The 13,892-nt window shown below is 38.2% G+C and overlaps 1 protein-coding gene across 34 annotated transcripts in view; it reads right to left on the minus strand.

Moving 5' to 3' along the window:
- Positions 1–13,892, minus strand: part of CAMK2D (calcium/calmodulin dependent protein kinase II delta) — a 161,391-nt gene that overhangs the window by 55,304 nt on the left and 92,195 nt on the right. For 25 of the 34 annotated variants that reach the window (XM_074823512.1, XM_074823516.1, XM_074823514.1 and 22 more), the window contains 3 exons: positions 13,249–13,303; positions 4,887–4,952; positions 2,214–2,286 (listed from right to left, as the gene is read on the minus strand). In XM_074823512.1, coding sequence (XP_074679613.1) covers positions 2,214–2,286; positions 4,887–4,952; positions 13,249–13,303 — 194 coding nt within the window. Of the gene's footprint in view, positions 1–1,159; positions 1,233–2,213; positions 2,287–4,886; positions 4,953–13,248; positions 13,304–13,892 lie in introns of all 34 variants that reach the window. The other 9 variants (XM_074823515.1, XM_074823513.1, XM_074823530.1 and 6 more) reach the window with 1 other exon arrangement.

Consider the following 13,892-nt stretch of genomic DNA (forward strand, 5'->3'; position numbering starts at 1 on the left):
TGGCATTCTGATTCCAACGTTATTACTAATGATAACCACTAGAAAAGTCCTATCCTGGGAGGAAATTTCTGGTCCCCACAACTCATTCAGAAAGGAAAATAAAAGACAAAGAATCTGTGCCAGAAGGAGTTAGCATGTTTCGCTGCCTTAGCCCACATACCACTTTTTCTCTGCCTTTGTAAAGGATCTGGTATTTCAGACACTGCACTTTCATTTGATTTCAAAATAAACAATCTTCTTTTACTTGAGGATCTTGAAGCCCAAGTGCCCAAATTGAGTCCTCTCCCTTATCCACAAGGCTGCTTTACTACCAGGTTTGAGACAGACTTGTCTCTCTGAGCTTCCCAGTAAAAGAAAATGATCTTTACTTGTTTCTTTCCATGCCAACATGTTTTAAATGCAGAGAGCATTTCTGCAGCAGACATCTCCAGCCATTTGGATATGTACATGGTTATGAAAGAGGTAATGCTCTTCTCAACACAAAAGTTTTCTTTCTGAAGCTTCCATCCCATTGCTACCATTCATCCAGCAGGAGCTTGACTCCTCAGGAGATCATGGTGAGAACAGTGTAGAAATTCCCGCTTTCTAAAGATGTTCTGTAGCCCAGTCGTCATCAGGAGGAGAGAGAGGTCTTTGTGCCAGCAATTGCATAGTGGCTGGCCTTTTGTCACTAAAATGCACAACGTGCAAATGCTAGTGTGCTTCCGAGAAGCACTCCAAGTTATGCTGATGAGAGACGGAAAGTTCCCCCCACAACCTGCCCCAAAAGCTCTGGATGACAGAGAGGAAGATCGGGTATTCAACGAATACACCAAATGCTGTAAAAGCAACTAATGTTTTCCCTGGTACTGACCACAGGTGCTGGCTGTCTTCACAGCCCAGATCTGGACAGCTAGGTATTGGCAACCTTTAGCTGATTTTCTCCAGTGAATGCTAGCGGTTTGTTCTTGTGCACAGGTGAAGCGAAGTTAAAAAAAAAAAAAAAAAGGGGGGGGGGAAGGGGAAAAAAAAAAAAAAGAAAACTGTTTACATTTCCAGTGGTGACGGCTCTGTTCTGCTCGGGTTTGCTGCTCTCCGCTGCGGCAGGGCGGAGTGCCGCCGGGGCGGCGGCGGGCAGCGGCTCCGGCTAGGGAGGGCCGGTCGGGACAGCAGCACTCACCTTGAGGTCGCGATGGACTACGCCCATCTGATGGCAGTGGAGCACAGCCTCCAGGATCTGCTGAATGCAATGACTGCATGCAAACACCAGGGGCGCGTGTTAGTTCCAAGCGTGCACCCGCCGCCCGCAGCCAGGCGCCGGCGCCGGGAGCGGCGGCGGTGGCGGGGCCGGGGCCGGGGTCCCCGCTCCGCTCCGCCGGGGCCGGGCTCCCCGCTCCGCTCCGCGCCGCCCCGCGCCGCTCAGAGCACGACGGCCTCAGGCACCGCCGCTGCGGGACCCCGCACGGTGGCGGCGGCAAGGGGCCGGCCTCGGAGACGTGCTTCGGGTCGGCTGCAGTATTTTTTTTTTTTGTTTGGATTTTTTTTTAATGACAATTTTTAAAAGGAAAATTGTCAGAAAACCGTACGAATTTTGTCAATAATTCACTGACGAGGTCGTATTAAATATTTTGCATCCTCTCTACTTTTTCCCTCTCTCCATACCGAGAGCTCTCTTGGAGGCGTTAGAAATTGCAGTGGCCATTGAGGTAACAAAAAAACCCACTCCAAGCGAGGTGTTTTAGGTAAATTATTAACTTCTCGCAGTCCAATTTAGTCGGCAATTAGCATCACTTGCCTGAGGGTTCGTCATACTCTAATGCAGCAGTGTGCGACCGGTTGTTCTGCTACTGCAACCCGGGGTCTCAGAACAGAAGTGGCATTTAAATCTGCAAGCTGACATACATCACAGCCAAAGTTCACCTCCATGTGCGTACACAGCGATACATGGACAGCCTCAACAGAATACCAGACACGTTCGACAGCATGGGATAAATCCAGCGCCTTGGAAGGAGACAGTTTGTTTGGCAACCATTCCCCCTTTTGCCATGATGTATATTAGGCCTGTAGACTTGCAAACTGGAAAGAGGCATCATGCATTATTTGTTCGTCTAGTTGTTTTGAGGGTGAGTAGGATAGGCAAGGGAACATCGCAGACAACCCACCCTCTGCCCCTACCCAGCGGAAAAAAAAACCCCAAAACTCTTATATCCAATTGATGGGCACCAGATACTGACCTTCAGGTCTCTGTGAACTATGCCATTTAGATGACAATGATTAACACTTTCTAGAATCTGCTGTATACAATGACTGCAAAGATACAAGGGCAGAATGGAAGGGAGAACATTTTAAAGGCACATAATCACATTAAATACAAAATAAAATAAAACTTAAAAAAAAAATAAAGAACAAAAACAATTTTACACCTCCTGACAAGTCTTGATTGCACATTGAACTGGAACAAAACAATGTTGAATATAGAGATATTTCCAGCTCTAACGTATCCAAAAAACAAAACACAAAACCAAAACCAAACCAAAAAAAAGACATTTAACATGGAACATATGACACCTATGAGACAGAATCATTAGGTTGTATTTTCATTCAGCAGTATGGAAGCTTTTTCCAGTTTCCAAAACTGCTATAGGAAAAATAAAGTGGAGGCAATAAAAGAATTAGGTGATATGTTTCGGGTTTTCTAAATTTTTACAGTGAAGTTAACATTACATCAAGTGCTGAAACAAGAAAATGCTCAGAAATGAAATGATATACAGCAAACAAATGAAACAAAGTCAAAAGCTAAGGAAAAGCAAAACATTTCTCATTTTGAATCTAATGGTTTCTTAAACTACTAGAAGAATAAAGCCAAGTCAAAAAGGTGGCATGCATTTTCATTTAAAATATCGTTGAACACTAGTTTAGTTAGGAGTCACTCAGGAAATAGAAATCCACATTAAAAAGTAGACAAATGTTTTATTTTGGTGCTTTAAATAATTTAATTAGCACCTATTTTTCCATGCCCAGGTTTGCAAGTTTTGGTCAGCCTACGATGCCAAAAAGCACAACTATTGATTCATCTTTTAGACCACTGGAACTTTTTCAGACGTTTTTCACCACCACAAGAGCTTATACTTCTTTTTTTTTTTTTTTTTTTTTTTTTAAGATATCCTTGTGGCAGTAGTCAGTGACTGTAAGTACTATATAGTAGTCAAGGGCCAAGGATTTGATACTGCTCATCCAAAACATTTTGACCATGGAATTCAGAAGGAATGGCCATAAATCAGTAACTGGAGCCCAAGCCTGAAAACCCTTTCTTATGCGAGTAGTTCACAACTCACTGAACTGGACTGCTCGTCTGAGTAACGACTACTTGCGTGAGTAAGGGCTTGCAGGAGCAGACCAGTATTAACAGTCCTAGGATATGCATCTATAAAGTCCATCAACTATTTCTATAGGGATACACACACACACAAAATATATATAGATATAGATATATATATACACACACATGAATATATATATATAAATATATACAAATACAGAGATGCATGATAACTAGATAGTCACTTATTTGGTCAAGTTTTCAGTGAATATATAAAATGCATATATATATCCTATATATATATATATGCGCACAGCTCCTTCCAATATGTCATAATTCTAGAACAGAAAAAAAAATTGCAATTTTTCCTTTTAAATCACAAGTATCTTAAAAACACACAATGACACCATATGCTGGCCTTTGGCATCAATATTAGAAATTCTGCTTGAATCACAGCAGGCAAAAAATAATTCAAAAGTTTTTTTAGCATAGCTCCTCTGCTTCCACACCACCTAAATTACCCATTCTGTTTTCTCTTCTATATCTTGTTTTGCTACGTGTTGTTCCACATATAAATGCTTAAAGTAATGATGTTTATACTATTTCTACAGAAATTAGTAAGACCAATAAACAGTGGAAGCTTCCTAATATTCAGAGTAACTTCTTGACTGTTTATTATCCTACCACTGTTGTTAGGGACACTTAATGCTTTCTGGTCATCTGTCAATTAATTCCAAATGTAAAGGAATAACTGAAAGTTATATGTACTAAATATGTATCAATGGTGGTGTGTGACTATAAACACACAAAAACATGAGGATCCTTCAAAATTTACTTCGAGATAGATTTTCTGTGAAGTGAGTAGTGGTAAAACATATTTTCTTTAAAGTAATTGACCACCATGTTTAAGATTCATAATTATATGAGAATATTTACGATTTATTATTGTATGAGGGCAAACAGATTCTGAGATGGAAAAATGGCCGATACTTTATGTCAGCATGCAAATTATGATAATCGTCAACTTATTCTTCAAGTTTTTCAACAAGCACTTGCAGAAAATTGCTACAGATTTCATATTTGAGCTCAGACTATGAGATGCACAGTATAATTGCTTATTGATGAAACACAACAAAAATGTTTAAAAATGAAGGAAATTAGTACTTCTAGACCGAGAACAAAAATTATATTTAATGTAAAATTCTTTCCAGACCAACATATATTTTAAACTTTGATCAGCAAATGTAAGAATCTGTAGATGAGGTAGCTGAAATTTTATGTCCAGTTTGTAGAAGAGAAAACTGGGTAAGAATTTAATAACTTCACAAGTTTATAAAGATTTTAACAAACTAAGATCCAATTTCAGCTTCTTCAGATCAGCAGACATCAAGACTTCATATATGAGTTCTCCACCACACAGCCGTGAGCTCAAAACACCAAACCGTGCCCTTCCAAGTCTAAGAGAACTCTAGGAGAAGTCCTGGAGTCTTACTGACTGTGCTGGTGAAACTGATGCCAAACACCATGAGATATTTAAGTAACTATCCTAGAATCATTAAAGGCAACATTAGAAAAACAAGTGACTTACCTGGCATCTGCTTCACTATAATATTCTCTTGCAACTATATCTTCAAACAATTCACCTCCAGTGACTCTGTTAGGAAAAGCAAGATGGGAAAGGAGATTTCAGAAGTGAAAACATGCATCTTAAATTAACTTGACAGGGAGAAGTCAAGAGAGCGGTAACTGAAATGTTAGTACAGAAATGCAAGAGGTCTTGACCAGCAACGTGAAGGAGCTGAAGTGGAAGGTTTGTCCATCCAAATCATTACATGAATAAAAAGGATGTGGTGGAAGAGCAATCATAACTAGAAAATAAAAGCAAAGAGCAGCAGCTTATTGGGCAAGATGCCATACATCAGTTAAGGATGTCAAGAGTAAGCAGTAAAACTACAAGAATAAAAGGAACTGACCAGCAAGGAAAATTGTGGCTGAAGTTCAGAACACTTTAGGATAAATTGAGAACTGCGATGTAACACAGATGGAAGAAAGGAGAATACGATAATGCTAAAAAGGGAAAAGGGCCTTTAAGTATAGGTCAAAACACAACAGAGGTGTAGTCATGTGCCAGAATGGCTTGATTTTTGTGCTTTTGCTAGAAAGACAAAATTTCTGAGTTGGAAGGAGAGTATCAGTAGAAGCAGAGCACCTTAATCAGTTTAATGGCAGATTTTTTTCCTAGAAAATTTTCAGTTATCTTTGTCAAGAAAGTAGCAATAGTTTAGTGAAAGAGCCACTTTAAATTATTTAAGAGGCATTAATAGTATGAGAGAGGAACTGTATGATGCAGAGGACCAGTAACAGAAGCAACTGTGTATGGTTGCATACTTAGGATTTCATTGTACAACCAGTGGTTTAATAGTAGGAAGTGGTTAAAAAGAAATAAAACTGTGTTGTTATAACACAAAGATGACAGTCCAGAATGAGTCACGAGCAGGATGCTGCCACAGTCTTGGAATGCATTTGAAACAAGGTGATAGCAATGGCCTTACATACAGCAGTAAAATCCCTCCTCGTACACAGTGCTGGTCACTCACATTCAGAAAAGGGAACTGAAACAGCAATATGAGCAAAAAATTGCTACTAGGCTATCCATTACTCACTCATCATATCTTCTCAGAGAAGAAAAGTCAGTTTAGGTTGGCAAAACAAAGTTTAAGAGGGATGAAAATAAATGCTGAAGACAAAGAGCATAAACCATCCTCCCCATAGAGGAGAGATGTAAGGGACAATACTGGTACAATAATAAATAAGCATAAAATGCCTGTGAAGAAATATAGGGTTAAAATCAAAAATTTTTCTAACAATCATAAAACTGGTGTAATTAAACAGTTTTTGGTAAAGTAACTGAGACAGGTGCTCTATTTTTAAGATGAAGGTTGATGAGCTTTTAAATAAAATCGTAAAACTTGGCTGCCTGTGTCAACAAGACAGTGGACTCCAAGAAACAGGAAGACCTTTCCTGTACTATAACATCTCCCTTTTATGGAATACATTGGCATACTTCCACAGCTAAATGCAACTCTTCATATATCCAGGTGCTGTATTATATGGCTGAAAACAGATGCAAGCCTAGAAAATGCACACAGTGTGGAATACCCAAGTGCACAGCCTAACCAGGGCACCTAAACACAGCCTCAACAGACAGGATGCATGAGTTAGTCCGATTCCGGCCTTCCAAAACCTTGATCCTACTGATATGCCAACATAAATAGATCCCAGATGGGAGATCAATGTTCGTATTTCATTACTGTTTATGTGTGGAGTGAATTTTCATAGAGCACAATACATTCTCAATAAATTCCCAAATGTAAAAGCCAGTGGGCTACAAGATGCTTAAAGATTAAGATGCTTAAAAATCTATACTACAATGAATACAAACGTTATTGAATACAATTAAGTTTAATAGGATTAAAAAATTAAAAATGAGGATACTTCCAATCTTCAGAACTGTAACATTCATTTGCAAATTGCTGTACTAACAGTTTGTTCTAGATACCAGTTACTTAGTCATATCAGAGGATGGCAGAAATGGGCTACATCATCCTTTTTCTGAGTTCACACCTTACTGACTTTGGAAAGTAATCACTTTCAGGTAGCAGAATGATATTTTGTACAAAAGTCTGCAATAAAAACTGGAGGAGGTAAAATAGCCGGTTGCCTAATTTATACTCTCTTTCTTTTTCTTTTTGTCTTCTACCTTCCAGAAACTGGCTTTGGTTGCTATAACACAAAATGTTTGATTGATGCATATTTTGACAGTCTTTGATACCTCCTTTCTGCATATATATTTGTCTACCACAGTTCTGGTAAAGAGGACTAATTCGCACTTTGTGATGAATGAAAAAACAAAGCATCCTTTGATCTTATTCTTCCCTAAAACACTAATTTTTGATCCAAACCAAAAAAGAAAAGAAAAAGCTTTTGTCATCAAAGTGCATTTCAGTGGGGGAGAACACCAAGCTGATGCTTGTTCTCCTCAAGCATGGAGAAAAGAGGGGGATGTGCATTCTTATTTGCTGACACTAAACATTTGCTTGGCGTTCATATCCATTGTTAAATGATGCAAAAATAAAAACAAAAACAGAACAGGTGAATTTCACTGACAACCAAACAAGTAGTCAACAATTCCCACGCTCTGTCACTCTGAAGGATACATTAGGAATAATTCTCAGATGACAGCTAAACGGCCACAATGAAGGAAGGTAATGCAGGGAACTAAGAGAGGCCAGAACTCACCTGCATCTCCTGAGCCTCTGACTGAGAAACTTGTTACAGCTGTGTTAGTGGCCTTTGCTCATTGAGCATGCTTGAGCAATGGGCCCCTGCAGCAAAAAAGGTCAACGGCATCATGATATAGGACAGCTTGCTGGTTGAAGGAAGCAATTCTTCTCTTGCATTTGGCACTTGTGAGATTACACCTGGAGTCCCCTTTTGGGCTTCCCAATAAGTGAACAGTATTGACATAATGAACTGTGTCTAATGAAGGGCCACCAAGACAGAGTTGGAGACACATGGAGAGGCTGAGATAATTGGGTTTGGTCACCATTAAGACAGGAAGGCTCAGGGGAGATCTCATTGCTGTCCACAAATCTCTAATGGGTGGACACGCAGAGACAGCATGAAAGGCAAAAGACAAGCTGAAACACCAGAAATACCAAATTAGATATAAAGACTTTTCTTATTACAATTATTTGCTATGCATTTGTTGCTCAAAGAGGTTGTAGAATTTCCATCCTTGAAGATGTTCCAACCTTGACAAATCCCCGAGCAACCTGATTCAACTGGACCTTGTTTGAGAAGGGAGTTAGACCAGATAACCTCTAGGGATCCTTACCAACCTAAATTATTCACCGATTTTATAAATAAAGAACAGAGCAGTTATCAATAAACTTCTTTTTATACTCCATACAGTTTAATACGTGGCTACAAAGCATTCTACTCCTTATTAGATGGCATTTTGCTAGGTGGATTTTTTTTCCCCACTGTATCTTCAATTATGACACATGATGGCTACGGAAGGACCTGAGATATCTATCATGAATACAAACTACACACATAGAAGAGGTTCTTAGTCATGAGGTTCTCCTTGCCTAGAGAAGGCCATGACCCGAAACAAAAGCATGAAGTACTCGTTGGAGAATGCATGGCTCCATGCTACTGCTCCATTACCAGTAAGTAAGAGCACCGCCTTGCCTTACATGGAGACGTGTGCTGAAATCAGAACTCTTGGAGGTTTTGCTGATCAACAGAAATACTTAGGCTGATCTCTGAAATCAAGTTACAGAAGGAAATTAAACTAGAGGACTAACCTACAGTCTGACTACTGCTTCTGTTAAATGTATTTTTACTTTCCCCTAGGCTAAAAGGACAAAGAACTGATACAACGTACCATTCAGGTGGGGCGGGAATCATACACAGATTCTAGTCTGTATACTTATATATTAGAAGGCAACTACCAGCATAGTTAAATATACAAATATATCACAACATAAGTAAAGATTGTAAAGTGGAAGGTAAAAAGTTAAAAAAAACCACAAAGAACTTTGGTCCTTCAATATAAAGCTACGTGAACAGCTGTCAAGCTACTTTCTCCCCTCAAGATTAAAATGGGAAGTAAATGGATCTCAGTGGCTTTCTGATACAGAAACACTGTTGACTTCAGTGAGGTTCTATTTCATGACAGAACATTCATGGTATGGTCTCTAGTAACTTTCGGGGTACAAATTAAAAGTCACTTGTTCTCACAAATGATTATTGGTTTTTTGTAATTTTCTGAAGATCATACTAAAATGCCAACAAATAAAGCACATAGGTTTGTTTAAACAAAAGAAGTACAAGCAGCATGTAGAAATACCAGGTATGTCTTTCAGAAAAACTGCAGGGAGGGGCAAACACAAGGATTTCACGTACGAATGATGCTGTTTCTGTTTACCTCTTGGAAGAGGTACATTAAGAAGCAGTTTTTAACTGCTTCATTCAACTGACTTTCTACACCCACTAAAACAAATTACTGCATTTAGTGTTAAATGCCACATTTTTTGTTGCAAACATTGTTAACAACACATACAAAAATACTCAACATCATGTACCATATTCAACTGATTAGGAAAATTTACAAGTATAAGAAGATATAATAAAGGAACTCCCAAATTAACAAAGCTAGATAAAAAAGCCTCTGCTGGTGATCACACTGGTGTTGTTTCCTCCTAGCTTACAGTCCTTGTTTCTTAAATTGCTTTTGTAATGAAGGTGCGAGGAAGCAGTCTTGCAAAATTACAGTGGCCATATACTTTTTATATTTATCTGTGACCTTTCTACTTCTCAAAAAGAAAGGTTCAGGCATTTACTCTAGACAAACATTGTTCTGCAATTAGGCTTTTCTTTCTTTTTTTTTTTTTTGTATTTTTGTTTCTTCTACACAGTGCAGTCCCTCACTTGGGATTCAACAGCAATGCTGGGATTCTAAATGTACCAATTGTTGCATCTCATCAAGTGCATTAAAATGGGAGACACTGAAAAAAGAGAATCTCATTGACTTGCACAAGAGAGTCTTCAAGTGCTACAGCTGTTTCCATTCAGATACAGCAATTAATACTGACAGAATTGATTGGATTTGAACTCATCTAACATCATTAAAGCTGAAGACAATCTCATTCGTGCTTAGCAACTGAAATGGGCTGACAGAGAGACGCAAATCCTAACTACAGTTGCCTTAACCAATAAGGGAAGAGGAGTAAGAAACTTCATGAAGTCCATTACTAATCTTACTACACATATTTTATTAATCCGCAAATCACTTCACAGTATCTAGTTAGAGAAACATAACAGGAGCAAGTCCTTTGCTTGGGAGAATTATCACAGAAAGCTATCTTAGTTAATTTTCTAAAAGAGTAGGAGCTCTATTGGTAGGTCAGTAACATGCCTCTGTTCCTTGGCAGTGACATCAAGATGACCTTGAAAATCACTACTTTGCCTAGTCAAGTGTAAAACAACTACCATACTCTGGAACAACACCACCGTGTATATATTTCAGAGATAGGGAATCAGCAACCAAAGATAAATTTTCTCTCTCTCTCTCTCTCTCATATGTCAATACTTCAGTGCATCTATTTCGCTCACATGCAGGACTTCTTACAGGAACACCCCAATGCCGCATTTTATCAGAAAGCACATCTTTCATTGTTCAATGTCCAGTTTCCACATGGATTTTAATAGACTTCCAGCTTCCCATTTTGACACTAGAACTCTGCGCCCAAATGCACACCTGTAACGGAGGTTAATCACTTTTTTCTCCATATAAAAGCACAGCTATCATTAAGTATACAAGCAAAGCAACAGGCTTCTGTTCAGACTGCAGACATCTCTATCACATTAATTCAAAAAAGATTATTAGAAATTCAAAATAGAAAGTGACAATGACTGTTTTTTTCTATTCACAGAAAAAGCACTCTTCCTCTTCACTTTCTTATGTGGGATGCAGGCTAAAAGAAATTTCTGAAGAAACAGTCATACTGAATCCCACACAGTCTGAAAGAAATCATTAAGATAATGACATGATGGTATGCGTGGGTGGAATGACAGTGTTACACCACAGTCAGGCTCCCGTTGAATAAAAATTAAATAAATAAATAAAAGCATGTACTTAGCCTTCATATTAAAGAAGTCCATATGGTACCTTTTTCGTGGCAGCTCTTTTATGTACATTTAAACAAGCTGCTAACCCACATATTTGTAACTGCATTAAAAGATGATGTTTCACTAATAAATAGCATTACTGAGCATTACAGCAATAATTTCTCACTCTGAATGAAAAAGTGTGAACAGCCATCCGTACTAATTAGGTAAAAGTTCTTCAGAATGCAACATATTGCTTTTCCAAAGACAACTATCAGTCAGTACAGTCATTGCCTCTACCATTTAGACTTTTTTTTCCCCAAAATAATTCATTTTGACAAAACCCTCAAACCACATGATCACATAAAAGAACCCATAAAAAGCCCTCTTTCTTTGAAGAGGATGAAAATCAAAACCATGAGGACCATTCTAGATGAACGGCATACATTTGAGTCTGTTCCTGTGTGTTTCCTGAATCAGACTGAGGGGAAACAGAGGAAGATCCAGCCAGTACAAAATGCTTCCTGCACAATCTACTTTTCTGCCAAGGGAGTATCTTTGTGTTAGGTATTAATTTTTATTGCAATACAGGCTTCTATTTGCTCTGTTTCTATTGAGATACTGGTATCTACAACTTTGAAGTTATTCGAATGCCTTCTAGTTCACATTGCGATCACAGTCTCCTGAGATATGTCTGGCATTATATATTCAATTTAAGGCAGAAGTAGACTAACTGCAATTACAGTATGCCACAGTTTCTAACAGTACAGTAGTTCAACAAAAAAATAAAAATGCCACCGGTTTATAAAAGGGATATTGTCCCTAGAACTAAGAATTCTGCACACGCTTCTCAGAAATGTTCAGGATTAAGAAGATTTTTTCAATTCGACATAGAAATATTTCCTTTATACTCCTTTAAAAAAAAAAAAAAAAAAAAAAGGCGAAACAAAACCCAGTGCATGTCAACAAGTATGCATGTTGTGCCCTAGAGCCATTTCCAAGTCAACAGTCAGAGCACTTACCTGGCATATATACAAATTGAATATAAGTTCCTGTTGAGCCCAGTTAGGATTTGAGTACTGCATCCTGAATGCCTTCACTGGAGACTATTTAATATTTTTGTACTGCTAGTCTGAAATCTAGTCTTGAAGAAATCTTTAAAAAAATTAAGTCAGAAGATAGAACAGAATGTAACCTGAACATGAAAGCACATGATTGATTGTGGAAGGTCCAGGTTCTAACTCAGCTATGCTGAATGCAAGTATTTCAGTTTGGATGCTTAGAAATGAGCATATTTCTAGGGAAAATAATGTATTCTCATTCTAACCAGCAACCTCATGTTGGGCCTAAGAAAGCTGTTGGGAGTAGGGAGTGTTGTTGGTCAAAACCATAAACTACCCTGGAAAAATTTGCAATGTAAATAGATAATTTTACTTAAGTAAGTCAGTTTTGCAAGACAATTCCTAATCGTTCATCTTTGCCCATACTCAGAACCAAAAGCAGTAACTCTGCAAGCGAGAAGAAAACTTTGCCTGTCCCAGGGAATAATGAAGAACGTCAGTGTCTCTTTTTAAGTTAAGAGTCTGAGACACATAGTTCATGTTGTCACCATCCCTTCTTCCACTAAACAGCCTTACGTAGAAGAAAGAAGCTCCACATACCCACAGTCACTACATGAACAGCTCACAGTACTGAAATTCCTGAAGCAAAATGAGAAGCAGGAAACTTCCTTAACTTCCTTTCTATATTCTGGGCATTCTACATTCTGAAAAGTGTCAAAATGAAACATTCTATATATCAGTATGATATCAACAGGGAATAAAATTCTGAAAGAGTCTTTCCCTCTAGGAAACTCAGGCTTACCTTTCAATCCAGCAATGGAGATTTTCTGTAGAGAAACTATTCTTCCACATGTTTTTGTATGTTTCCTTTACAGACAACTGGCTTGCAGCAAATTACTGTTTCTGAGTCATATGTTTACTTAGCTTTGGCAGATATCACGCTACTTTTACTTACATACCTACATTTTATATTAAAATTGACTTCAACAGTAGCCCTACTTATTCAGAGTTTTTAATATGGAATTCTTACAGTGACACTTACAAATCAGTTCTTGCACATGCAAATAACCAAATATTTTACTGTTCTTCCAGCTCTATTTGTTCAATTCATTGCAACAGAACGACGCGTTTATCTTGTGAACTTGTATTTACATCTAAAAGTTTGAATACCACATCCCCAACATGCTAAACATATGCAAAACACATACTTACAAGTCAAAGACTAAGTAATGGAATCCTTCTTCTGATATGCTGTCATGAAGCCGCACTATTGAAAGGGGGAAAAAAAAAGATAAACACCAGTCATCTTTTTCATGTCTTTAATGTTTGTCTTTGATTTGGGGGGAGAAGGGAGAATTATGATTCTACTGTAGAGCTGGTATTGCATCTGTGTGTGTTCTCATCTGTATTATTCTGTTTGGCTTTTCTTTAAATTATCTACCCTTAGAATGGTCTTTTTCATAATGTGAGATAAAGAAACCAAAAGTCTGTATGTGCAGCTCATTGTACAGTTATTTTTAAAGGAGCTCTGCTCTTGCTATGCCACAGAACGCTGCAGTCACTTCCTACCACCTCCTGCACATATGGGCACGTACACACGCACTGCACATTGCCATTGCCCTTCATGCTGAATCATGACTAAACAAGTACAAAAAGCACAGTCAGACTTATCTTAATATATTGTATTAATACGATTCAACTCTCTTTTTCCTAGGCAGAACCTGCAATCAGTCTTTTAAACAGCATACACAGCAGTTCCCAGTCACTGGACTTTAATTCTCTTAAAACAGTATTCTTAATGTCATACAACTATTTTCTCAGCAGTGTTACATCTTAAATGTTGTAAACAAATCAAG

Source organism: Strix aluco, chromosome 4 (assembly GCF_031877795.1).
Source record: "Strix aluco isolate bStrAlu1 chromosome 4, bStrAlu1.hap1, whole genome shotgun sequence".
NCBI lineage: Eukaryota > Metazoa > Chordata > Aves > Strigiformes > Strigidae > Strix > Strix aluco.